The 25127-nt window shown below is 46.2% G+C and overlaps 1 protein-coding gene across 1 annotated transcript in view; it reads left to right on the plus strand.

Annotated features, from left to right (window-relative positions):
* Positions 1 to 25127, plus strand: part of PATL2 (PAT1 homolog 2) — a 1529270-nt gene that overhangs the window by 668518 nt on the left and 835625 nt on the right. Inside the window, exons 10-11 of the mRNA XM_069636258.1 lie at positions 22296 to 22370; positions 24461 to 24599. Of these exons, the coding sequence (XP_069492359.1) occupies positions 22296 to 22370; positions 24461 to 24599 (214 nt within the window). The remainder of the gene's footprint in view (positions 1 to 22295; positions 22371 to 24460; positions 24600 to 25127) is intronic.

The raw sequence follows: 25127 nt of genomic DNA on the forward strand, positions 1-25127 counted from the left end.
AATCGTACGATGCTTCATTGGGGAATTTAGTCCTTAAACATTCAGGGTCACCATACACAATTCAGCCATAGTCCAAATTTGCGCCCCAAAGTCTGCCGCCTCTCATCAATGCCATTCCCCAAAAGAGTTATTCCTTTTCCCCAAACGAAGTCACTGAATCGCTCCCCAAACTTGCCGTCCCAACTTATTTTTTTTAATACTTTATTTTGGAATTTCAACAGTCCAACAAGAACATAGTCCAAATTCCCTCCCCCACCCTAATATACAGTTCTAAATGGACGGAGCTCGAGAGTTAAACATCAGTTTAGGTTCTCAGGAGTCTGATTCTCATCAAAACGTCTCACCACTACATCTCTACTCACGTGTACTGTATACTTGATGTAGCCCCCTGCAACATGAGGTGTGGCTTTGCTAGTTATATACACATCTTTCTGTAACCATGTTTATCCTGCACTTGACTAAGCGTGACTGCAGTGTTAATCCAAATAGGATTAAAGATGAGGTTAGACAATGAGCTGTTTGGAGGTAATCTTCAGAACATCGTAAAACTGAGAAGAATTACTGGAACTGTAAAGCAAGCTTTCAGAAACACTTGGGAAGTGGTAAAGAGCCTTTTGAGGACTATTGCAAAATAATATCCCAAGACAGCCTTCAAGGCTGTGGAAGGTGGGTCAGGAGAAGTCCACACTCACTTTGTTGAATTAGAAGCTAAAGTAAAGGATTGCTGTTAAAGAGATAGACTTAACCAGGAGAAGGGAATCATTCTCCTGGTACTATTAGTCACTTGTATGCTGAACCTTTACTGTAAACTAGTGGTATGTAAGAGTAGGTTTTGGAAAGAGGACGGACACTTTATTTGAATAAACATCTGGACAACAAGCACCCAAGTTATTACTTTAGGTAGGGCTAACCCTTCGGAGATGAGGAGAGGTAGTTTCTTTTCGTCAAATTTTCTTAATAAAGCATTGTTGAAACATGCCACCTCTTTGTCCGACTCATTACTCCACCGCACCACAGTAGTCTGTAAGTGATTTCAATCTGGCACACACCCAAGTCTCGCCCAGCAGGTACTGCACAAATGCAACCCTTATTTATTTTTATCTCTAAGTTCAATATTCTGAACGCGATATACCACTTATATCACTCCCTTCTCCTGAGACAACGACCCCCCCCCCCGCCACCCACGGTCACACAACCAGGAATCAGGCTAGTTTGTAAGGGTAAATATCGAGTTATTTATTTATTCAAATTGTGCATAAATTTAGTATATATATATATATATATATATATATATATATATATATATATATATATATAGCAGCAATCACCCAGAGGGTGACAATACAATTCAGAAATAAGCCAAGCAATTGCATTCACTTATAAGGAGGCAAAATAGAAAACACAGAGAAAAAGTACAGCTTGTTTTGCACACAGATGGCAGTTTGGTTAATGTTCCCCCTGCAAAGTTTAGTTTAAATACAAATGAGCAATCCTACACCAATGTGTGTAGTCAGCAGGTTTTTAGGAATGAAAACCAATGTCTAGAGTTATAGGCAAATCTCCCTCCCAAACAAGAGAAAAAACTTTATTTGGCAAATAACACTTTGAAATGACAGGTGAAAAATGGCTTTGTGAAATACTGCAAAGGTGCAAAATGCTTAAATGGAGACAAGTTCTACAGAGGGCAACACTAATCAAGTCCTAACATACATGAGCGATAATATCAACAACTATACACACTTCAGATCAGGATGGGATGGAAAAAGCACTTTGAAATGGTACAAAGACACGTGTAAATATTTCAACTTTGCAAATTCGCAGCAAACCTTTACTTATGCGACATTGGCGACAAACGGGTCAAATACAGTGTTGCGGAATGTGGTTTTTAATTGAGGATGTTTGGTATCAGTGAGAGGGGAAATTTCGTTTGTATCTTTAAAACTAAAGGATTTATAGAGGTTTTCATGAGAGGCGTTTTTGCAAAAAATGCTCAAATGGAAAACAGAAATTTGGGTTTAAAAATGACAGATAGGTTTTCTCATACTATATTAAGGACTACAAAAAAGAGAATGCCACACAGGAATCAGTTATTCACGGCCGATCATAACTTCATGCGTGATACTCTAGTTTCCGCTTGGTTTGGGAATTACTTTTCTTAATCAAATCAATAAGGAGTTATGGTTTAGTAACGCAGATGAGAGAAGTCAGCGCAAGGATAGTTCTAACAATACTATGGTTCTGAATTAAAGATGGGATGGGTTTGAGATTGGGATCATAAAATGCAGATGTGTTATGGGTCACTGTTCTTCCTATTCATACTTACAGCCCTTTGTATTTAAATTGGAACGTCAGTTCTGGTCATTGGATTGGGCAGGTCTACCGGCAAACAGGCATCTCTGGAGGGATTTGGATCAGGGGCATGGTTCTGGTCAAGTTTGGACTGCACCTCAGAGTGGATTTGGAAGGGCCCCTTCTGGTTACTGGACACGGTAAACAGCCGGATGCAAGTTTTCAGCGGGCAAGCCTAATGGTAGCCAGCCAAGCTGAATCAAAATTAAGTCCCTTCAAGTTTGGGATTTTTGCAATGGGGTCAGGCTAGCAATAATTTTGCAATGCTAGAATCTGGATTCTGCAAAGAAATCTGGATCCTTCAAAGAATTCTGAAGTCCGCTATAATTTGAAAAGGTCTGCAATAAGGTGCTGCGCGGACATCTGGATGGATTCTGGGAGCAGTGTGTTCTGGAAGCAGTGTCTTTGTGTAGTGCCCTTCCTATATTTATCCATTACAAATTTGATGGCGTGGGCAGAACTTCAAAACACCCCCCATGTCTGTGAGTGGCTACAGGTGTGCGCTTTGTTTTGGTTGGCAGCCTAAAGAGACCTGTCATTTTATGACAGGATTTAGGAACTCCCACCTGGATTTTTACCCAAAACATACTTTTGCACAAACGTACATTTCTACCATTATGTACCATTACAAAATTAGACACATTTTTCACATTTGATTGTCTACATTTACATTCAATTTCCATCTTTGTGAGAATTGTATTGGTCATTCTATGGATTTCTATCAATTTTACCCATAACACTTGGAATTAATCATTCCTAATTCAATACACCTCTGGGTGCTGATCAGTGGATCTTGTACATACAATTTTAAGCTTGCAACATTTATAGTTTTGCCACAATCAGTGTTTTGGTGTATCTTTGGTTCCTTATGTAGTAAGAACTCCTACCACATTTTCAACTGTCTAGCATGAGTTCAGATTTATAAGTTTGTATTTTTCACTTGTCTACTTATTTTGGCTGTCATGTTAAATGTCATAAAGTTCTGAGGCCAAAACAAGTAAAAATCCAGTCCAGGTTTTTTTTTCTTACTTCCAAAGTGAGTAGATGGCCAGTCCTTTGAAGTTCACTGAGAAACCTCCTCCACATCCTGCTCCTCCTTGCAGAGGCCAATTCTCAGCATGACCTTTGTTCTTTGGTCAGCCCGCAGACAAATGTTTAATGCAGCCCCATTGAGTGGCTTGCTCGGATTATGCGTGAACCATTAACAGCCATTAGCCTTTCTGTTCTCAAGGGAGTGTCAAACGGAGATGTCAGTTTTCCCAGGCCAGGCACTGTCAGATCAGAATTCACATGTGGATTGGCCCCAGACTGGGCTCTTGGATATTAAAGTATTTTCATTTCAAATATAAAATATAAGCACAGTGTGTAAAGGATTTAAACATTTTAAAAGAATTAACCCTTCACCAACATGCTTGAAATAATGGATTTTGCAATTTTCCAGGACAAAGAAAATACATTTAAGCTGAGTTTTACAGCCAATTTCTTTAGGCAGCTGCCGGGCTGTAATGCCTCAATTCCTCTGACTGCCTGGAGGATCTGTGATTCCAGCACACTTTGCTTTCAATAATTCACTGGGGAAAATAACTGAATTTAACACCAAAGCAGCACTTTGAAGATTGCCACTGATTAGGAAACTGTATTTAGGGGCATTTTCGGATTTTAGCCATTCGGTGGGCTTGTTTCCAGTGACTGATGACCGCAGTGATGACAGATGTCAGCAGTGATTCTTGCTTTTACACCACTTTGCCGGTGTATGTGGCAGGGCGTGCAGCTCTTTTGGTGGGTTATGAACTCTGCGCAATTTTGCACACTTAGTGCACACTGGAGTTATTGTCTCCATTCTTGGCAATTTCCTTTCCCCATTGTCAAAGGGGTGCAGTGTGGCGCAGTGGCGTGGATAAAAATACTCCACGTCAGACAGTTTCCGGAGGTGTTGATTAACAAAGTTTGGCCAATCTCTTTTTGTCTATTTTTGAACGCCCTTGTTTCCATCCGCCACTCCTTGCCTTTTTTCTCTCCCAACCCATTCTTCCTTACAATGCTGGTTAATGTTAACTCTTCAGATTCCCAGTGGGATTTTTTTGTAATGTTTTTCTTTTGCAAGAAAGCAGCAACTGAGATTGCCACGTTCTTTACCTGTTGAAACTGGCATTTCTTTGTTAGTTATAAATACACTTTAGATTGTAGTCCTCTATTTCAAATCTTGTACCAAATAGCAGCGGGGCTCCTGAGGTTTTATACGATTTTAGAGCTAACTGCACCAATCTTAAGTCTAGAAATGGCTCATCTGCTTGAAGATGTTTAAAGTATGTTATGTATGCTATACCTGTTTCAGAGCATCTAAAGCCCACAAAGAGCATACGTTAGGCTATTTTTAATCTTCCTTAATACTACAAGCCATTTGCATTTTTTCAGTGCTGAATGTTTTTTGCAGTCTACTCCATGTAAGTGTCTCTCATACCTTTTATTTGTATTAATTATTTTTCCCTTAGCTAAAATGAAGCATTGTGCTAACGCGTATCCGAAGACAAATGTCTGTGTGCAGCCAGCAATAACTGATTTTGGCTGTGTGCTGGTGGCATTGGATGCTGGACTACTGATGAGCTTTGAGCTTCTTCTGAACCAACATATCTGGTTTAGTCTCCAGCATTTTTCTGTCCATTTGACTGCTTATCTTGAGCCAGAAACTGAATAGTTTTCAGGGCCGTCATCTGCCTAGAAAATGTAATTTCCTTTTCATTTAGGAGAATCTGAACCTGTTACTGGTCAAAGAAACAATTATTTTTGCGTAAGGTGTGTTTGCTTGGATTTTAGTTATTTAGGTTTAGAAAAGATGGGCTTACTAGCAGTGGCTCAGTTTCAATACATGCTTTTATGTTGCATTTCCACCTGTTTTCCAATCCTTCCAACTTTCGGATCATTTCTCAAAATACGCCATTTTATTAGATTAAACATTTTATCAAACGCTTCACTATCCCTACCCTAATGAGGATTTCCCTACCTATCAAAACTAAAGTAAACTCTCTAACAAAGGATATCTGGCCCTTACACTTATGCATAAAATACACAAGAAAATATGACATTTCACAACAAACATCAACAATGATATTTCTCATATTTTCAGTCTCTTTATAACCTAGGTGACCTCCCCTTGCCGAGGTTTCAAGTTAAGTTCATTTCTAATGTTCAACATGAAGAAACGAGGAAATCCGGCTTTGCAACCAAGTTCCAACTCTGTTCTTGACTCCTTCACTTTGTCACAAAAAAGCTCCTTTAAACAATGTTCAACTAACAGAAAGGTTCCTCTTCTTCCTGGACTAATAACGTCCACTTCATCAATGATGTTCTAAGTCATGATGGTATTTCCACAACTTCGAAATGTCATAGAAGAAATGCAATTCCTTGTCGGATTCAAAGAAACATAACCTCTGGCAAGGTAATATAAAGACAGCCTCTTAGTAGCACTTCTCAAGTCTCTCGTCATAGCTTTATGAATCAAAGTTCATATCTTTGCCAGGATGACTTAACAGCACCACTATCCAGCTGAATAATTCTCATATCAGGTTAACTTCTGTAGGATTTCACCATGTGGGTATACTCGCGTGCACCATAGTGTTACACATTTAACTGGGCTTCTGAAGTTTAAATCTACTGACAACAGAAGGTTTATCACAGCTGCAACTTTATGACTTAAAATAACTTTCCAGAAAATAGCCTATTCATCAGTGCTCCTCAACACCTTCATATAGGCAAGGCACTTTTCCTCTGAACATTAACCTTTCAGAAAGTCAGCATCCTTGCGCTTCGTCTTTCTGTAGCATTAGTATTTACAACAACCTCATCAGTTTGCACCTTTGTGACTTTGAACAACTTCACAGAAAAGACAAGATCTACTTTAGTGCCCCTTAACACTTCCAATTCAGCAAGGCACTCTTCGTCTGAGCAATCACTCGTGTCAAAAGGGCAACCTCATTGCCACTCTAGTCTTTCTGCCACAACACAAAAATTGCTCTTAAGGATGTAATTCTACCTTTTTTGCTTTATGGGTTTAGAAATGAGTTATACCAATTTTTAGGCAACGTTTACATTGAGCAGGCTTCACCTTTTTACAACCTTGCATTTGCCTGTGTTTTCTGTCCCTAAAGCAGCTTACTGGTATGTCTGTTTGCATTTGTATTTTGTTTATTTGTATAGCGCACCTGGCCCACAGGCATCTGAGCGCATATCTTGGGTTACATTGTCATAAGCAAAAGCAGTAACATTAGATCATAGGAGGAACAGAGATGGGGAAATTTACAAGATGGTTACAGGCTATACATTACAATATAATTACATAATACTTTACATGTATACATTACAGTATAACTTTACATTGTATATACAAGGAAATTGCGGGAGAGTTAAATTAATAACTGTTGAGCCAAGATCCATAGTTTCACTTTACTCTTGAATGAGTTTAAGGAGGTTTCTGTTCGAATGGATTGTCTTCCCACGTATTCCTCATCTTGGATATATTCGGCAGCTTGCTGCTTCTCTCGGAAATTTTTTCACCAGAGGGCGCTGTGCTCGAGGCCGCTTAGCTTGGTCCCTCGAAGGTAGACCTCATCCGTCGTATAAAGGGCTCAAGCCGCGCCCGTTGGTTCAGTTCCTTTTTTTCGAGCCTTTGCTTCGAGTATCAAAAACGGCGCGTCAGTTTTTCTCATCGAGAAATGTCTTCTTCCTTAATCCCGAAAACACCCAAGACTGGTTTTAAAAAGTGTCTCAAATGCGGAAGAAAGATGTCCATTATGGATCCTCACCGCAACTGTCTTTGGTGCCTTAGTCTTGATCACCGAGTCGACTAGTGCGGGTCGTGTCAGGCGACGTCGAACAATGCTCTTAAGGAACGCCAAGGTAAGCTAGCGGTGGGGGAAGAGTCTTTCAAGTCTGCAAAAAGGTTAAAAGACTCGAGAGAATCGAGAAGTAAATCTCGTCATGAGTCGAAGCGATCGAGGTCGAAAAGTCACGAAAGGAAGTCCTCTTCCTCGTCATCAAAAAAGCGACGTCATAGATCTTCGTTGTCTTCTTCCTCGCCCGACAGAAGTTTAATTTCTTGTCCTTCGAAACATGATTCCCCATGGAAATGGGAGGCCTATAGGGCTTCAATGTTAAAAATGTTTGAGAAGGCGGCCCAAACCCCCTCAAAGTTGTGTGAAGAGCATGCCTCTGTCCACTCCAAAGGTGACCTGGGGAAATCCAAAATATCTCACGCTAAATCCGACAAAAAGTCGAGGGTGTCCTCGGACGATGATTCTCCAGCGCTTATGAGACTATACAGAAACCTTTGGTGCATAAATCGAGGTTGCCTGAGGACAAAATGGCATCCTCATCCTCATTGTCGAAGTCCGCTGTCAACTCGACGAGTCCTTCGACGCTGTCGAAGCCAAAAATGGCGTCGAAGCCTTACTCGACATTGAAGCCCTCCTCGATAACCTCGGAAATTCCCTAGTGTGTCGAAGCCGATTCTGTCAACACCTTTTGTCTGGGAAATCTCTCATACCGGTTTCCAAGGCAACAACTATGGCTAAGGCTAGGTCTGTTTCACCTTTACCAGAAATTTTTTTCCACCCTCAGCCCAGACAGGAATCCTTTAAATCTGTCTGCTATTTTTGAAGCACTAACCTCTGATGAGGAAATTACATCAGCTGGTGTTCGATTTCGGACAAGAGCAGTCCCTGAGGAACTGGTAGATCCAAATTCTAAAATGGCAGACCTTTATGATTTATGATAGTAGTGGCAGCGAGTCTCAGGAGGGAGGGGGATTCACATCTACCCTTATCTGGATGAGTGGCTAATCAGGGCAAGTTCACCCGAAACGGCCCAGGGACATCTGGACATTACCTGCCACTTCCTACACCAATTGGGCTTCTACCTCAATTAAAAGAAGTCACAAATGATTCCGAGCCAGACTCCAATTCAACAGAGCGGTCCTGGATACCACCTCAGGGAAAGCCTTGCTTCCAGAGGAAAGAGCTCACCAAAACATTTCAGAAAGCCCATCATCTACCGGCGTTCACCTTCCTAAGGTTGGTAGGCCTCATGGCATCCTGCATTTTTCTGGTGCCAGATGCTCGACTGAGTATGAGACCCCTTCAATGGGCCCTCAGGATTCAATGGTCCCAGTTGTCAGGGGAGATGTCAGATCTTCTACAAGTCCCATCCAAGGTGGCTCAAGGTCTCCTTTGGTGCGCTCACAAAGAAAATATTCTGAGGGAAACCTTTTTGGCAACCATGGCCGGAGATAACTGTAGTGACTGACGCCTGACTCACAGGGTGGGGAGCCCGCACCAACGATCTGACAATCAGCGGTCGTTGGTCTCTATCGGAGTCCAAACTACACATCAACCTGTTGGAGCGGAGGGCAATCAGACTAGCACTGAAGGCCTTTTTACCCTATGTGCAGGGAAAGAATGTCCTGATAATGATAGACAACACAGTGGCCATGTACTAACTCAACAAATGAGGCGGCGTAGGATCACTCCCACTGTGCAGAGAGGCAATGCAGCTCTGGTTCTGGGCAATGCAAAAAGGAATCTGTCAGCAGTTCACCTTGGCGGAAAGCTGAACATGGCGGCGGACACTCTGAGCGTTCAGAGCACAGTATCCCATGAGTGGGAGCTAGCTCAGGAAGCCCTTCAAGAGATCTTCGCCCTTTGGGGAACCCCTCAAGTGGATCTGTTCGTGACTGGGGCCAACCGGAAGTGCGAAATGTATTGCTCAAGGGAATCTCCCCCGAGAGGAGCTCTAGGGGACACGTTCGTCGTGGACTGGGTATATCCACTCCTTTACGCTTTTTCCTCTAGTCCCTGTGATTCCTCATGTAATCAGGAGGTTGAGAAAGTTCAGGAGAACCATGATCCTAATTGCCCCGGACTGGGACAGGAAGACGTGGTACCCGGACCTTCTGGACATGTCCATCTGCCCTCCAATAAGTCTTCCACAAAGAGAGGATCTTCGCTCGCAAGAGGAAAGTCGGATTCTCCATCCAGAGGTCAAGACACTCAACCTTCACGCCTGGCTTCTGAGAGGTTGAGATATAAGGATTGGGACCTCCCGGGTGATGTTATGGAGATTTTGCTTTTGGCCAGAAGGACAGCAACGAAATCCTTATACCGGTATCGTTGGAAGGCTTCCATGCAGTATTAAACTTCCAGGGTATCGCAGGCTTCCATGCAGTGTGCACCCCCTGGTGGTCTCAGAACTTCCAGCTTTTAAACCTCCCGTCTCCATTCTCATGCCAAAAAGGACTAGACCGTTCACCATCAAAGCAGTAGTCCTGCTTTGCTAGTTTTCTCCTCCTTGTCCCAGTACTTGGCTGGGGTTGATGTGTTCTAGGTGTCCTCTTCCTTGTCCCAGTAGCATACTGGTGCAATTTGGGGAATACTTTAGGGGAGTGTGAGGAACCTGAGAACATCTTCACTTATTTTCCCCCTGGATCCTCCTCTCCTCTAGGGAAGGGCTATTGGGGGTGGATATGCGAGGGAGGATTACCAGGGTGGAGTGAACGTGGGGAGTGGAGAGAGGGCGTCCTTGGGTGAGACATGCGATCTCCCATTCCTATTGCAGAATTAACCCTTGATCCCTCAAGCCTTTATAGGCTACTTTCAGCCCTTTCCTTCCCTCCAAAATGTCCCATAAAAATACCACCACAATACTGGGACGAGGAAGAGACTAACTAGGAGGACATCCTCATTTGGATGAGATAAAAACATGTCAACCGTATATTGCTAAAACAGACACATCAGTGAAGTTCCAAGACAAGGAAGAACAAACACAGTTATGCACACTTTCTTTAATTCAGATATCCCCAAACATCACTCTGATATGGAGTTGATGGAACAACCAGGCATGTCCAGCTAATGAGCTTTACTATAGTCAGGCAATTGAACTTACTGTTACATTAAGTATTCAAAGCCTTGCCGCACAGCAAGAAGACGCACAGAAGCAGGCTGCAAAAGTGGGCTGGAGAGGAGCTGGCTGGTTAAAGAGGAGCAGGAGACATGGGAGCCAGAGGCTGTGTCGAGCAGGAGAGGGACGCTGTGGCAGAGGCTGACCGCGAGAGGGTCTGGGACTCCTGCAAGCCCTCCTTTCCCGATGCAAGAGCCTGCTCTCTATGGCCACCGAAGGGTGACCAGAGTCCTGGTAAAGCGGAAAGCAGTGCGAGGAGCAGAGTGAAGCGGAAGGGAGCTGCTGTATGGAGCCCGTGAGTGAAAAAGTGAAGCGCTCCGGGAGCCTGAAACGCGCACTCTAGAATATCGAATGAACTGAAAATTGTTAAAAGCACTTTTTACTGACAAAACAAATGCTGTAGAAAATCGAACAAACGTGAGTTATTAGCAATTTTGAAGGCTTAAACAGACACTTTTGAATAGTGAACAAATAGAGACATGCAGAGCGAAAGCAAGTTAAGAGTACTTGTGAATGGAATGAAAGCAAGGTGGTGCAAGTAGAAGATACCACGGATGGAATTGTTTGAGAAGCAAGTGTTGGTAAAGCCAAAAGAATGTCGGAAATGAGCTAGTGCCTTCCTTCATTCCCAAGCGCTTTGGAATGAGGCAAGACTTATTTTGACTGTTTCTAGGCACTGCAATGAACCACGGGAAGCAGGGCACTGATAAACCTCTCATGCAAATATGATCACACACAGACATGGGCGGGCACTAAAAGGCGGCAGTTATTATTTAAATATAAGGTGCAAATAACTATTAGCTGAATACATTTGTAAAATTCTGTTTTGTTTAAAAAGAATCTCAAAGCACGATAGAAGCAGGCTTTCTGCCAAAAGGAATGTGGCCTGTGCTAAAAATGGATTGCAGGGCTAATGCAGTGTTGCGTCACTGACGATAGCACTAGCGGACCAGCACATAATTTAGCAGCTGTGTGCTGTCTGTCAAAAGCCCACGTATGCTAAAAGGAGTTTTTAACATACTCATGCACAACATACAGAATTATGAAAACCAGTTTTAAAAGTTTATAACATCAGATAAAAATATGAGGAGAATGAATGAGGTATGGAGAGAATGACTGGAAAATGTTTTTTACATTAAATAGTCATAGATGGCAAAATGAAGCTACAGTGTATTTTTGCATAGGCTAGCAATATGTAAAGTAGTATGTCTTAAAAAGAAATCTGACAATGAAGAAAGGAAGACTGGGGCATCCCTTGTAAGGAAGGAAGACAGTGTAGGATGGAGCCATGGCCATATCCAGTGACTAAGACGGGTATAAAAGTTTCTGCTTGGCACTAGTTTGGCAGGAGAAAGGAACGGTTGAGGGACAGAAGAGACTATTCATGGAGCAGTTATTTGCCCCATCCTCATTTCTGTAAAGATTAATTTGTTATCCTTGCAAGATTTCTTGGCCTTGCTTTGCTAGAGGTGTGCCTTTTATTCTTGTGTGAGCGTGATTAGTGCTACCCGTATATATGTTAGTTTATTTATATAGCCCCTATACTCAATGTGTTTCAAAGCGCTTCAAGTCAAGGGAAGGGAACAAGGGACAATACAATGACATTCTTACAGGCCATGAACAGTAAGGATGTGAAATTAACTATTGTACTCGGCCTCACGACCATTCAGATAGTGCAAGAGCTAAGACATAGATAAGGAAGGGAAGGGGAGAGTGGGAAGTAAATGGAAACAGACAGGCGACTACCGTACTAAGCCTGGTGACGTTTCTGGTAGAGCCGGAGAAAAACAAAAGTTGAGGGAGAGGTGTGCAGAAAGGGAGGGGAGGAACAAAACAAGTGACTATCGTACTAGGCCTGACAACATTTCAGATAGTGCTGGATGGGTGATGGGGGGGGGGGGTACAGTAAGGGCAGGTGGGAGGAGACAGACGAGGTTGCTATCATACTAGGTCCAGGGACAGTTCTGATAGAGTAAGTGCATAGAAGAAAGTAAGGGAAGGAGATAGGAGAAGGGAGAGGAGGGGAGAACATAGAGTAAGCAGTCAAAAAGAGTGGAGAAGCAAGAGGGGAGAGCAAATACAATTGCAGAAGTCAGCAGTAACACATAATGTTGCTAGCCAGGATACATGATGAAGACGGGCACAGCATGATTCAGGGCCACCATGAGTACAAGATGCAAAGGAAGTCCAGCATGAGATTTGAGAAAGGGTGACACACCGTGAATCAATGAAGTCCATAAAAGTCAAATCCAGCATTGGCTACAAGACGGTGATGGTGAAACCAGAATGTATCGGGACAGACGGCTGGATGGGGGAGGGGGTGAAGCTGGATAGAAGAATCGAGCAAAACAGGCAACACCTGTGTGTGCGAAGGGGGGGCACAAGGGAACATCACGGGGGACCAGAGGGGGTGGGGATGGCCTGTGGGGACAGAGGGAGTAAACACATGTTGGTGCATGCTAACCTGCTGTCTGAGCAGGGGGTGCACCCCTGGATCCTCTTGGTCTGAACAGGTCCAAACAGGAATTGCCCTTTTCTTTGTTTGCCCTTTGATTCGGACGCCGGGGCGAGAGGCGCCCTTGATCTAAGAGTTGAGCAGGAAGGAAAAGACAGGGCTAAGAAGGTGGGTGGTGCTTAGGCCAGGTGACCTAGATCCACTTGCACCTGCTCCCCAGCTGCAAAGGAAAAGAGGCGGGAGGGCTCCTTAAGTAGGGAAAAGAGCGGCAAGCAGGAAGGCACCAGGTGGGCAGGGCTTGCTAAGTGGTGAAAAAAAAGCAGCAAGGCACCAGGTGGGGGGGGGGGGGCTTGCTAAGTGGTGAAAAAAAGCTGCAACCAGGAAGGCACCAGGTGGGCGGGGCTTATGCCAGGTGAGCTATATCCACTTGTACCTGATCCCCAGCTGCCCTTAAGTTGGGCTACCCTTAAAAGAATGCCAAGAAGGATATGAGAGAAGTAACCAAGTATTGGGCAAAGCAAAAAGAGCAAGTAATTGCAGGTTATTGAAAACATGTGTTGGCAAGAGCTAGCAGAATACAGAAGGTGTAACAAAGTGCATGATGGCCAACTAAGTCATGGTAAAGTGTTGGAAGAGTATGACACTGATGAGAGACCAGCATCACTGACAAAGGAAGGCAGTGGGTAATTGTTGACAAAAATCAGATGAGAATGGGTATCAGTTGCGTGGCCTGTAATGGGTTGGAGCATGTGGTCTGACAAAGGCGCCTATACAGAGTGCCCCTCTTATGGAAAGCCCATGAAAGCATCACTAAAGAAGCTTGTGTTTTTGAAGTCAAGAAATAGACTTATCTTTGTGAACCAGTTCAAAGTACTGATGACGAGAGCTGATATTTGTCCCAGGGAATTGTATTGTTTTGAAAAGCTGGAAGTTATGAACTCTTGGGGAAGTGAATCCTGATATCTTAACTGTTTTGAACTTGGGAAAGCTGATTACAAGCCAAAAGCTGGAAGAAGCTCAGAACTTTATTTCGAACACTATTTCTTTTGATGCGGACATGCCTACACATTGCATAGTTGTGAGGGCAAGTGTCGGATTTGGACACTGTTATTTAATTTGTACATTCTGACACAGACTATCCTTTGTTTTCTTTAGGACAGGTTAGGCCTTACTCCATCCTGCATTTTAAGTTAAATGAAACATTTTGAGTATAAATTTGAATCTGTTGTCTTTGTCTACTTTGTGATGCCTTTACAGGAGTCGCAGGAACAGGCTGACAAAGGCCCATAGAGGCTTAATGGATGGAGGATTCAAGGTGAAAGGGAAATGGGGAATACTATGTCTCGCCAAAGGACGTCCTCTCCCCAAGTCTCCTCCACCCAGGTGATCCTCCCTCGCATATTATGGCTTGGCGCTTTCCACGGCTGCCTCAAATTGCTTGCTTTGTTCCTGCAGCATCATTGGCAACTTCTGCAGCAGTGTTCTCTGCTCCTGATGATTACACAAACAGTTCATGTAAAAATCCAAAACTAGGCACTGTCCTTGTAAAGTTGGGCCCCACCCCTATCCTGGAATGATGGTTCTCCAGCATGGGGTCTGGCATGGATTCACATGCTCATGAATATTCCCCGTTGTCAGGCTGGGAATCCTTGGTAAAGAAAAAACCAGTATCAGTTTCGTTTCTGATCTGTCTTTCGTAGTAGTAACCAATCACTGGTCTCTGCATCATACTGACCACAGCCAATGACTGCCCTCTACCTAAGCCCCGCCTCTGGCAGCCATCTTCAGATTTTTACCGCACGTTCATGTGTTGGGATCCTCGTGCTATTGCTCTCGAGCGTTAGTGCTATTTTTTCACGTTTTTTCTCAAAAACTTTGTTTTTTCGGTCAAAAGAGCCTCAAGCTCCACCGACTCTCCATCCGATCAACGGGGACCCGTGTTGGATTAGTCTACGCCCCTCAAGGGTGAAGATTTCGTCGAGCTACGCTTTTGGAGGATTCCAGAAGTTTCTCAGGCCCATCTCGGTCATGGCCCAGGAGAAGGGAAGCTCGACGCCCAGAAAGCTGTTCAGGGTCTGCCCTGGATGCCAGCTGCAGAATGTCTTTAAGGAAGACGAACACTCCTTTTGTCTTTACTGCCTACATGAGGACAAGACACACGTGGAGAAGGACTGTGCGTTTTGCGGCAACATGTCGGAGCGGACCATGAAGGACCGCCATCAACGTCTCGCCAACTGGCTGGAAGGGAAGAGCCCGTCTGGCGAGAAGAAGAGGAAGAAATCCGAGCGGTCTTCTAAGACCTTTGAGGACGCCCCGGTGACGGGGGTCCAACACAAGGCCAAGCACCGCGAGTCCGCTGGCACCGGGAGCGCCGAACGGTCGGGCTCTACGGGCGCCAAGCAGGGCGCACCCTCCCCGGCACCATCAACCACGAGCCAACGCTCTGGGTCGGGTAAGAGGAAGGCCGAGCACCCGGCGAAGCTCCTGGAGAGGCCCCGGTCGAGCTCGAAGGCGGAGGGGGAGCGAGGCAGTGTACCCCCCCCTCAAGGAGAAGGCGGTGAGCGCACCTAAGGTGGTGAAAGCCTTAATCCATCCGGCCAAGGCCTCTATTGAGACAGTCGCGGTGGCCCTGGCTCAGCCTGTGGAGGCTACACCAGTGGCAGCGACCTCGGGGCTCAGAGTCTCCCTGCCACCGCGGAGGGAGTCCTCTTTTATGCCCATCGACAGGACCCCTGTGAAACCTCCAACGGAGAAGAAAAAGGGGGGCAGGAGGTCGTTGTGGATTCGGCCTCAACCTCTGAGGAAGAACTGATCGAGGTCTTAAGCCACGGCGTTGCCGTGGAAGAAGACCAGCCCGTCGGGAGGGATTCCGACGCAGGAGACGACGACATCGTCGAGGGTACCGACGGGGCCCCTGACCGCCCGACGGACTCCCCTCTACCAGCACCGCAAGACAACTCGGCGGCCATTTTGTTGGCTATACAGTCCTTATGCTCAGAGATAAGGACGAGACTGCCGTTACCAGTGGAGGAGCCACTCCCGTCGGGGGACCCGGAACCAGGCCCTTCGGGCAGCCCCCCTCCTAAGAAGAGAAGGATTCACCCTCCACCTCCTTTTCAGCCGTCGCGCCCCGTTCAGCCCTCCTCCCCGTCCACGACTCGAGGGGATGACAGGGGGACTGACACGGCCGCGACGGGTACGGACGACGAGGTGTACGACGAGGATCTGCCGTCGTCACCTCCCACCCGGGCTTCCCCGCCCGACGAGATTGGATCTTTTCACTCTATGATCGCCAGGGCATCCGAGCTCTTCCAGCTCTGCCCTGAGGAGAAGAAGGAAGGTTTCCTTTATCAGCGGCGCGAGGCCAAGTGGAAGACGGTCCTCGCGGTGCCTCTGCTGGACGATATTTGGGATGAGGGACTTGCCCTCCTCAAGAACCCATCCACGACGCCGGCTAGAAGAGAAAGCGGGGGGGGGGGTGCGGCCTCCACGTCGACTTCCCCGCCGGACGGCGAGGGAAAGAAATTGGATACGATGGGGCGCAGGGTCATCTCGTCTGCAGCGACGACGATTAAGGCGCCAACGCTTTAGCTATCGTAGCCCGCTACGACAGGGAGCTGTGGTACAAACTGTCTCCCCTGCTGGACTTCCTACCGGACGACAAGAGGGCGGAGGCCCTAGAGATCTTGCAGGAAGGTGAGGTGGCGTCGGACCACGCCATCACGATTGCGACGGACATCGCCGACACTGGATTTCGCCAGTTGGGCAACGGCGTGTGCCTTAGGCGGCGTGGATGGCTCAAGGCTACGGACTTCCGTCAAGACGTACAGACCAGAGTCCTGGACATGCCGTTCGATGGGAACAACCTGTTTGGGAAAACAGTGGACGATTCCCTTCAAGCCATTAAAGCGGACACAGAGAGAGACGGCCCGGGCTCTCGGGGTTCTCCAGCAACGGCGGCCGCCCTTTCGGAGCGGCGGAGGCAAGGGCGCCTCCAAAGGTTCCGGCGGCGGATTTTCCACCTACCGTCAAGCGGCCCGTTCGTCTCAGGAAGCTTACAGGGGACGAGGCAAGTCAGGCGGACCCCGCCGTCGTCGCCAAGGAGGTCAAGGCGGCAAAGCCTCGTCTAAGCAGGATTGAACCGGCCGTGGGGTCGGGCCCCCACCGAAGCACCCCGGTGGGAGGCCGGCTGGCGAGCTTCGTCAGCGTGTGGGAGTCCATCTCCACCGACCGTTGGGTGCTGGACTCCCTAGCCCAGGGCCACGCGCTCGAATTTCAAAGAAGGTACCCGCGCGTTCCCCCTGTGGCCAGGAAAGAGCTTCACGTCCCTCAGCTTCTCCGGGAGGTAAAGGCGATGCTCAGGAAGGGCGCCATCGAACTCGTCCCAAAGAGGCTTCGGGGCTCCGGAGTTTACTCAAGATACTTCCTCGTGAAGAAGAAGACGGGAGGATGGCGCCCCATCCTAGACCTACGACGGCTGAACAAGTTCATCACGGCACGGAAGTTCCGGATGGTCACCCTCCAGCACGTCCTGGGGCAGCTGGAGGAGTGCGACTTCCTGTCGTCGTTGGATTTGGAGGATGCCTACTTCCATATTCCCATCCTAAAGGGGCACCGAAAATTTCTCAGGTTCGTGGTCCAAGGGCGTCACTATCAGTTCAGAGCCCTTCCCTTCGGTCTACGGTCGGCTCCCAGGGTATTCACCAAGTGCCTTGCATCAGTGGCGGCGCAGCTGCGCCGAGAGGGGATCCACGTCTACCCCTACCTGGACGACTGGCTCATCCGAGCCAAGACGAGGGAGCTCGCCGTGAAGCACACGGCAAGGACCGTCCAACTTCTCACGTACCTGGGATTCTCCGTAAACTACGCCAAGTCCCACCTGGTACCCGCGCAAGACGCACTGTTTCTGGGAGCGAAGCTCGACACATTGTCCCTTCTGGCCTCCCCGTCGGAGGAAAGGAACAGGGCCATCCTGGGCAAGGTACAGCGGATGCTGGTTGCCGACGCGGCCAAGGTGAGGTCCATCAAGTCCCTCCTCGGAATGATGTCTTCTTGCATCTACCACATTCCCATGTGCAGGCTCCGTATGCGCCCGTTGCAGGAGTTCCTGGACGCGCGCTGGATCCAAACGACGGGCGACTTCGAGGAGAGGATCACACTCGACGAGAGTTTCCGACGAGCGATCCGGTGGTGGGGCACCCGCGCGCATCTGACGGCGGGCATGGACTTCCAGACCCCAGGCCACCAGGAGACAGTGACCACGGATGCCTCCCTGGAAGGGTGGGGAGCGCACACCGAAAATCTGCACGCGAGAGGCCTTTGGCTCCCGACAGAGAAGTCCCTCCATATCAACGTCCTGGAGCTCCGTGCAGTGTTTTGGGCCCTCAGATCCTTCCTTCCGTCCCTCAAGGGCAAGGTGGTGAGGATCTTCACCGACAACACCACCACCATGTTTTACATCAGGAAACAGGGCGGAACCAGGTCCCCAGCACTGTCCAAGGAGGTGCAGGACCTGTGGCATTGGGCCGTCGCCCAAAGGATGTTTCTGGTGCCGTTTCATCTGGCAGGGATAAAAAACACCATCGCCGACTTACTCAGCAGGGAGCTGCGCTCGTGCCACGAGTGGGAACTACGGCAGGATCTAGTGGATCACCTCTTCCGACGGTGGGGCACACCCCAGATCGACCCGTTCGCGGCGGCGACGAACTCCAAGTGCCGGAGGTTCGCCAGCAGGTTTCCCCAGCCGAGGAGCATGGGCGATGCTTTCTCGTTCCTCTGGGAAGGCCTGTTCCTGTACGCGTTCCCTCCACTGCCACTGCTGATCCGGCTCATCAACCAGCTCAAGAGGTCACGGTGCAGGATGATCCTCGTCGCACCTGCGTGGCCGAGGCAGATATGGTTCCCGAACCTTCTGGACTTGTCAGCATCCCCATCAATCAAGCTGCCAGTGGACGCGGATCTGCTCTCCAGGGAAGGAGGCGCCATCCTCCACCACGACCCGAAGTCGCTGAACTTGCAGGCCTGGCTCCTGCAGCGCTAGAGTTTGGAGGATACGCTATACCGGCCGACTGCAGAGAGGTTCTTGCAAAGGCCAGGGCGTCCTCGACTCTTAAATGCTACGGACACAAATGGAAGAGGTTCTCTGTCTGGTGCCACGCACAGAGGATTAACCCTCTAAGGATTACGGCTCCCCAAGTACTGCCGTACCTGTTGACGCTGGCCAAGGCTGGACTGGCGCACGCGTCCATCAAGATTCATCTTGCTGCGATCTCCCGATACACCCGAACCACGGGGAGGACGTCCTTGTGGTCTCATCGTCTGGTGAAAGAGTTCATGAAAGGACTGTTCAGATCGTTCCCGCCGGTGAAGACTCCGGCCCCGGCATGGGAGCTCAACGTGGTGCTGACCAAGCTCATGGGACCTCCGTTCGAGCCTCTGCACTCGGCCCCGTTGAAGTTCCTGTCGTGGAAAACAGCGTTTCTTGTGGCCATCACCTCCGCACGACGAGTGGCAGAGATCCAGGCCCTATCTTGCAAGCCACCATACTTGACTTTTCACGACACGAGGGTGGTGCTCAGGACGCACCCCTCCTTCATGCCCAAGGTGCCGTCGGAATTCCACCTCAACGAACCCTTGGTGTTGCCTGTTTTTTTCCCGTCGCCTTCGTCGCCGGCTGAGAGGACTTTGCACTCGCTTGATGTGGCTAGAGCGCTGAAGTTCTACGTGGACCGCACGAAGTGTTTTCGGAAGACGTCACAACTCTTTGTGAACTTTGGACCTGTCAATCAGGGGAAGGCTCTCTCGAAGGCTTCCATTTCCAGGTGGCTCTCCGGCTGTATCATGTACTGCCATCGGTTGGCAAACCGACCGCTGCCTGACTGTCCGAGAGCCCATTCCACCAGAGCGATCGCAGCTACCACGGTGTTCCTATCTGGTGTGCCCCTGCTGGACATATGCAGGGCTGCTACGTGGAGGTCGACGCACACCTTCACGAAATTCTACTGCGTCGATCGGGATTCCAGGGAGTAGTCCAGGGTCGGCCAAGCAGTGCTGCCCAACCTGTTCGCCTGAGGTGAGCCTGGTGAGGAGGTAAGATTGCTTAATGTTGAGTTTGATGTAATGCTTAATGTTGAGCCTTTGCCACCTCCCGTGGTTGTGCATGTGTGTACTGCTGTGTATTCTTTATTCATGAGCATGTGAATCCATGCCAGACCCCATGCTGGAGAAGGAACAAGTTACTTACCTGTAACTGTTGTTCTCCAGCATGGGTCTGGCATGGATTCACATGCGAACCCTCCCGCCTACCCCTCTGCGGCTCTTCACTTGGTCATACTGCCACTTCACGTGCTTCCAAATCTGAAGATGGCTGCCAGAGGCGGGGCTTAGGTAGAGGGCAGTCATTGGCTGTGGTCAGTATGACGCAGAGACCAGTGATTGGTTACTACTACGAAAGACAGATCAGAAACGAAACTGATACTGGTTTTTTCTTTACCGAGGATTCCCAGCCTGACGACGGGGAATATTCATGAGCATGTGAATCCATGCCAGACCCATGCTGGAGAACAACAGTTACAGGTAAGTAACTTGTTCCTTAGTGTACATGGTCTTCACTTAAAAAAGATTTATCTTGAAGGTCAAAGGTATGCTGGTAAAGCAACTAATATGGCATGACGAAGTTGATGACCCCCCCACCCCCGTGGTCTGAGAGCTGAACTTGGATGGTTTAAGAATGGAAAATAATTTGAGGCAATGGAAGAAAAAGGACCCGTACTGCCTCCTGGTCCAAGAAGTAGATTGGTGCATCGACAGAAAATATTTTTTAGCACAGTGTATTTGCCAATCCTCGAGTGGCTGAGTGTGGCCAAAATATATGAAGCAATGAAGCCAATTAGCATCTGGGTACCCGGTGTATTCATTTCCAAAAGCCTAGTTGCATTTGTGAGGGTTCTGCGAGAGAGCTTTGTAATTGACCGATGCACGCTACTAAAAGCAGTCACATACAGACTGATTTTATATAGTTCTAGATTGAGTATAACCAAAGCAAAGTGTTTTGTTTTTAAAACAGCAGCTTCTGTATTTGGGATTCTCTTGTGAATTATTAGAAACTCCACTTTAGCCTATTCATTCTATTGGGAAAACCTGAAAATTGGCTAGATATGTCTTATGCTTTAGTAAACTTGCAATTCCAGCTCTAAACACAAGCAATCCTTGCTAATCTTACTGAAGCAGCGTCAGACTGTGCAATGATTAACTTGGTGCCTGTGTACATTAGATGTATATGGCAATTTCTTAAAGTAATAGTAGAGAAAGGGTATTTACAATGTTGGTTGGTTGGATGGTCTGGAATGCGAATTCCAGTTAGCTAGAATTATCCTTTTCTTACTAAGAACTTTACGATCCAGGTCCTTATGCTGTATCTGATTATCAGTTTTGTGTCTCTGATAGCGTTAAGAACTTCAACTTCCATGATTCAGTGACTAGTCTGTTGCTTGGCATGGAAGCTAGGAACCTTCCACACAAGTTTTAGGACTTAGTTGCTTTTGTGATCTCGGGTACGATCGAAGCCTCTGACTTCCAAGATTGTTCTTGGGATTCAACGTTGCAGTCTCCAGTTGCTCTTGGGGGCTGGCCTCCAAGTGTTGGTTATTTTCCATGTTGTTGCTTTTACTTTTTAAATGGCTTGCTGCACTCCTCCCTCTGGCACTTGTTTCTGACCCTGCGATTGTACACTATTTTTTAACCCATGGTCTTGTATTACACTTTCATGCTGTACAGCAGCTGGCTTTTTCAAACGTTTTTCACTGTCTTTTCACTCTGTCTTGTTACTAGTGTTGCTCTGTAAATTCGGGAACGCTCAGGTTTTGTTGTGACTTTCACATCTCTTTCCTCCGACCTCTATCTGTGGCAGCCTTCAGCAGCAGCTAGTTCTCATCTCTTCTGGGTCTTTGGCTAGTCTCTTCCTCATTGCTGGCCAACCATCTGTCTTCAACATCACAAATTCTCAGTCAACGCGGCTTCCCCTTGTGCTCTAGCATTTTAGCCTTGTCCGAAAATCTCCTCATGCTGATCAGAATCTAATTTCTGATCTGCTGTGCTGCAGACAGTAAAGTTCAACTGATAAAAATGGAAAATGTAATCCCCCTGTGTTCTACTTTGTTTAATGGGGGTCTGTTTCCAATGTTAATTTGATTCTGCTGCTGATAGAAGAAATTTGTTTGCAGCTATAAATTATCAGATTCACATGGCATTGTGATCAGAACATTTGATTTTCTATTGATGAGCACTTAGACTTGACACTTTTGCAAAATGAATAGGATGGGAAAGTTAATCTCTTGATCGTGCTAATGGTGATCAGGCTATCTAGTTTTGACCAGAGCAACTACAACAAAAAAGGTAATTTTAAATTTTGCCACAATTATGTTGTGAATGTTTGCTAATTAGGATCACTTTAAAAGTAATGTTGCATAAGTTATTTTTCCTCTACATCACTGAATGTGTGGTTTCTCCTGATAAAGATGAATGCATTTCAATATTGATTCACCAGGGTTCCAGGTCATGTGACACAACTGCACCCTCAGCACCGAAGGATTCTAAGCCAGAGGCAGCAAAGAATGCAAAGGTAACTAGCAGTGACCAAAATACATTTTTTGCTGTTTTGGGATTTCTGTGTTCATGCAGATTAATCTAATGGCCACAGGGGAGGAGAGGGCGAGTAAATGGAGTGACCTAAGCCAGGTTAGTAGTTCTGCAAGAATAGGACATGCTGGCAGATTACCATCATATGCTACGATTGAGAATCATGCAAACAGATGCTGTCAGAAAATCTCACTTCTGGAAGAAAGCAGTAAGAATCATATTCTGAAAGGAGTTGTATGTTTCCGTCTGGGATCAAAGAACAAAGATATATTCAATATATTTGTGAGTGGTCATACAATGAACATACCCACAAACCTTTTAATTAGTCCTGGTTGTGTGGATACTTAAACTGCACCACTACCAATAGCATCTTTTGGAAATTGTTGTCCTAATGACCATGTGAGACTAACTTTATCATTTTAGGTATGCTGAAACTCTCAAATAAATGATGCATCAAAACAATGTATGTGTATCCAAAAAAGACACATCATTCTACGGGCCATAGGAAGTTTATTTTCCCATTCCTTTAAAATTTGGTCAAGGTTGAGCGGATACATAATCTGATCCTCACATAGACTAATCCTCTGATCCATCCAGGGAATTGCTTCCGATCCAACGAAAAATAAACAAGCATCTCATCGTAGTTTTAGAATTGATTTGAAATGGAATGTGTGCGTTACCAAATGTAATCTGGGACAATAGTTAAACTTGAACATTAATGGAAAGGTATGACGCATGACATGTTTATTTCAGCCATTATGCAAGCAAAGCGCAGCATTCTTAAAGGGTTTTTTACATTGTATCTGAGAGGCTAGTCTGTGCTGAAGAATTCTTTGCCTGTTTTGATCCCCATATGTTTGTTTCTAACCCATTGATGTGGACCCGAGTTGGAAGCATCAAGTCATCTTTTATTATACCAAATTTAATTATCTGTTAAATTACCTACTTGCCAACCAAGATAATCAGCCCATCCCACCTTTTGACTGAAAAGACGCAAGTAAGGGTGCTGGACAAACAAACCAAAGCATTTGCAAACAGTCAAGTCCTGAATAGCTAAACATGGACAAGCAATGTCTACAGTGCCTCAGATGGGTGTGAGGGTCAGATGGTCTCAGTGAATGCAATGACTGCTCCCAATACATCACTGAGATAATACCTAAAATATTTAAAATTATTTAAAATTCAAAAATTAGCATTTCGATGAACACAACCAAACAGTCATGGTTGAGCTATGTGAATCAACGGTCATGACCATGGGGTCTTTCTTTCAACTTGGTTTGCGGTGCCATCTTCCATGCACCAAAAGGAATATGATATAAGCATTCCTGATACCCCTTTACCATCGCAACCCTGCCCCTAACACCCAATGGTGAACAAGAAGTAGTTTGACGGTGGCTGTCTTTACTGCCATACAGTGTTACTTTGCAAGTTAATTACTGCCATAAACTTCCACAAAACCCTGATATGGAAAAAATAACTTTAATTTACACCACTTTGAATTTAACACATACAGGCTTATCCATTGTACTATTTCCTTGACTTCCAATTTGTTTGGAATCTGAGGAAGCCATTTGAAACCCTAAAACCAATGTCCTTCTGAACCTGTGTATTAGAAAAATAATGCTGTTAGCCACTTCCTTAATAATGAAGTGAGTGTATCCCAAATTGTACCCTTAGGATATATGTTTGGTGGATCAACACACTAAGGTGTGCAAACAAATGTTAGCAATAATCTGTAACTTAAATGTATGAGGTCATATTGTCTGCTCAAACGGTTAGAGACGTTTGTCTTCTCCAAAAAGCATCACTTTCCACAAATGACTCTGGCTAGATGAGGCATTCAACAATAGAGTGGGAGTACGTTTCTTCATTATATGCTGCTCTGAGTCAGGCTAGACCTATGCAATACATTGACAATGTAAAGGAATTGATTTGAGGCTGCAGGAAAGCACAGATCAAGGTAAACAAGTTTACGCAGAAGTGTCTCTTTTTTGGTATTTTTGTGTGCATTGCATTTTTGCTTCTTGTGTTAATGTTCACTTAGGATTTTTGGCAAACGTTTGTTTTCTTTAGTACCTCCTGTAAATCATGGGACCGGAGACCTGATCCGTATGCGAGTTTCATGTCTACAAAGGAGAAGGAATGGGTCATCAAGCTGCAAATGATCCAGTTGCAAAGCGAGAATCCTCACCTGGATGACTATTACTATCAGGTGGGAGCATTCTTGTTGCTGCGTTCATCCAGACTCTTACTCCTTCCGAATGTCGTTGGGAATTGCTTACATTGTAGGCAGGCTTACAATCCATCTCTAAAAAAGGTTGTCGCCCTTTCCATTTTTTTCATGTCTTGGTTTCCAAAAGTGAATGTTCACCAACACATTGTTCCTTTTTATTTCTGCTTCTATATAGGTGAGAAAGTATTTTGAGATCACCAAGGCTACAGCTAAACATTTAAAGTGGCAAGATTTTTATATCTTTTTTTATTTTCTTCTTTGTTTGGAGTAAAAGTTTACGAATTATAATCATTCCCTTTCGCAGTGGGGACATTTTCTGGGTGTATAAATACATGTTAACTTGAACACAGGTGTTTCTGTAATCCATGCTACTTTCCACAAAGTTACTCATCCAAATGAAAAGCTACATTTTTGCCTTCACTTCCCTCTTCTGATCTGCTACCAATAGTAGAGCCCTTCCTTATGCCCTGATCTGCTGGCAAAACTGAACAAACCTATTTCAAGAGC

The sequence above is a fragment of the Ambystoma mexicanum genome, chromosome 7p (assembly GCF_040938575.1).
Source record: "Ambystoma mexicanum isolate Mex_15411 chromosome 7p, UKY_AmexF1_1, whole genome shotgun sequence".
In the NCBI taxonomy this organism is placed as follows: Eukaryota; Metazoa; Chordata; class Amphibia; order Caudata; family Ambystomatidae; genus Ambystoma; species Ambystoma mexicanum.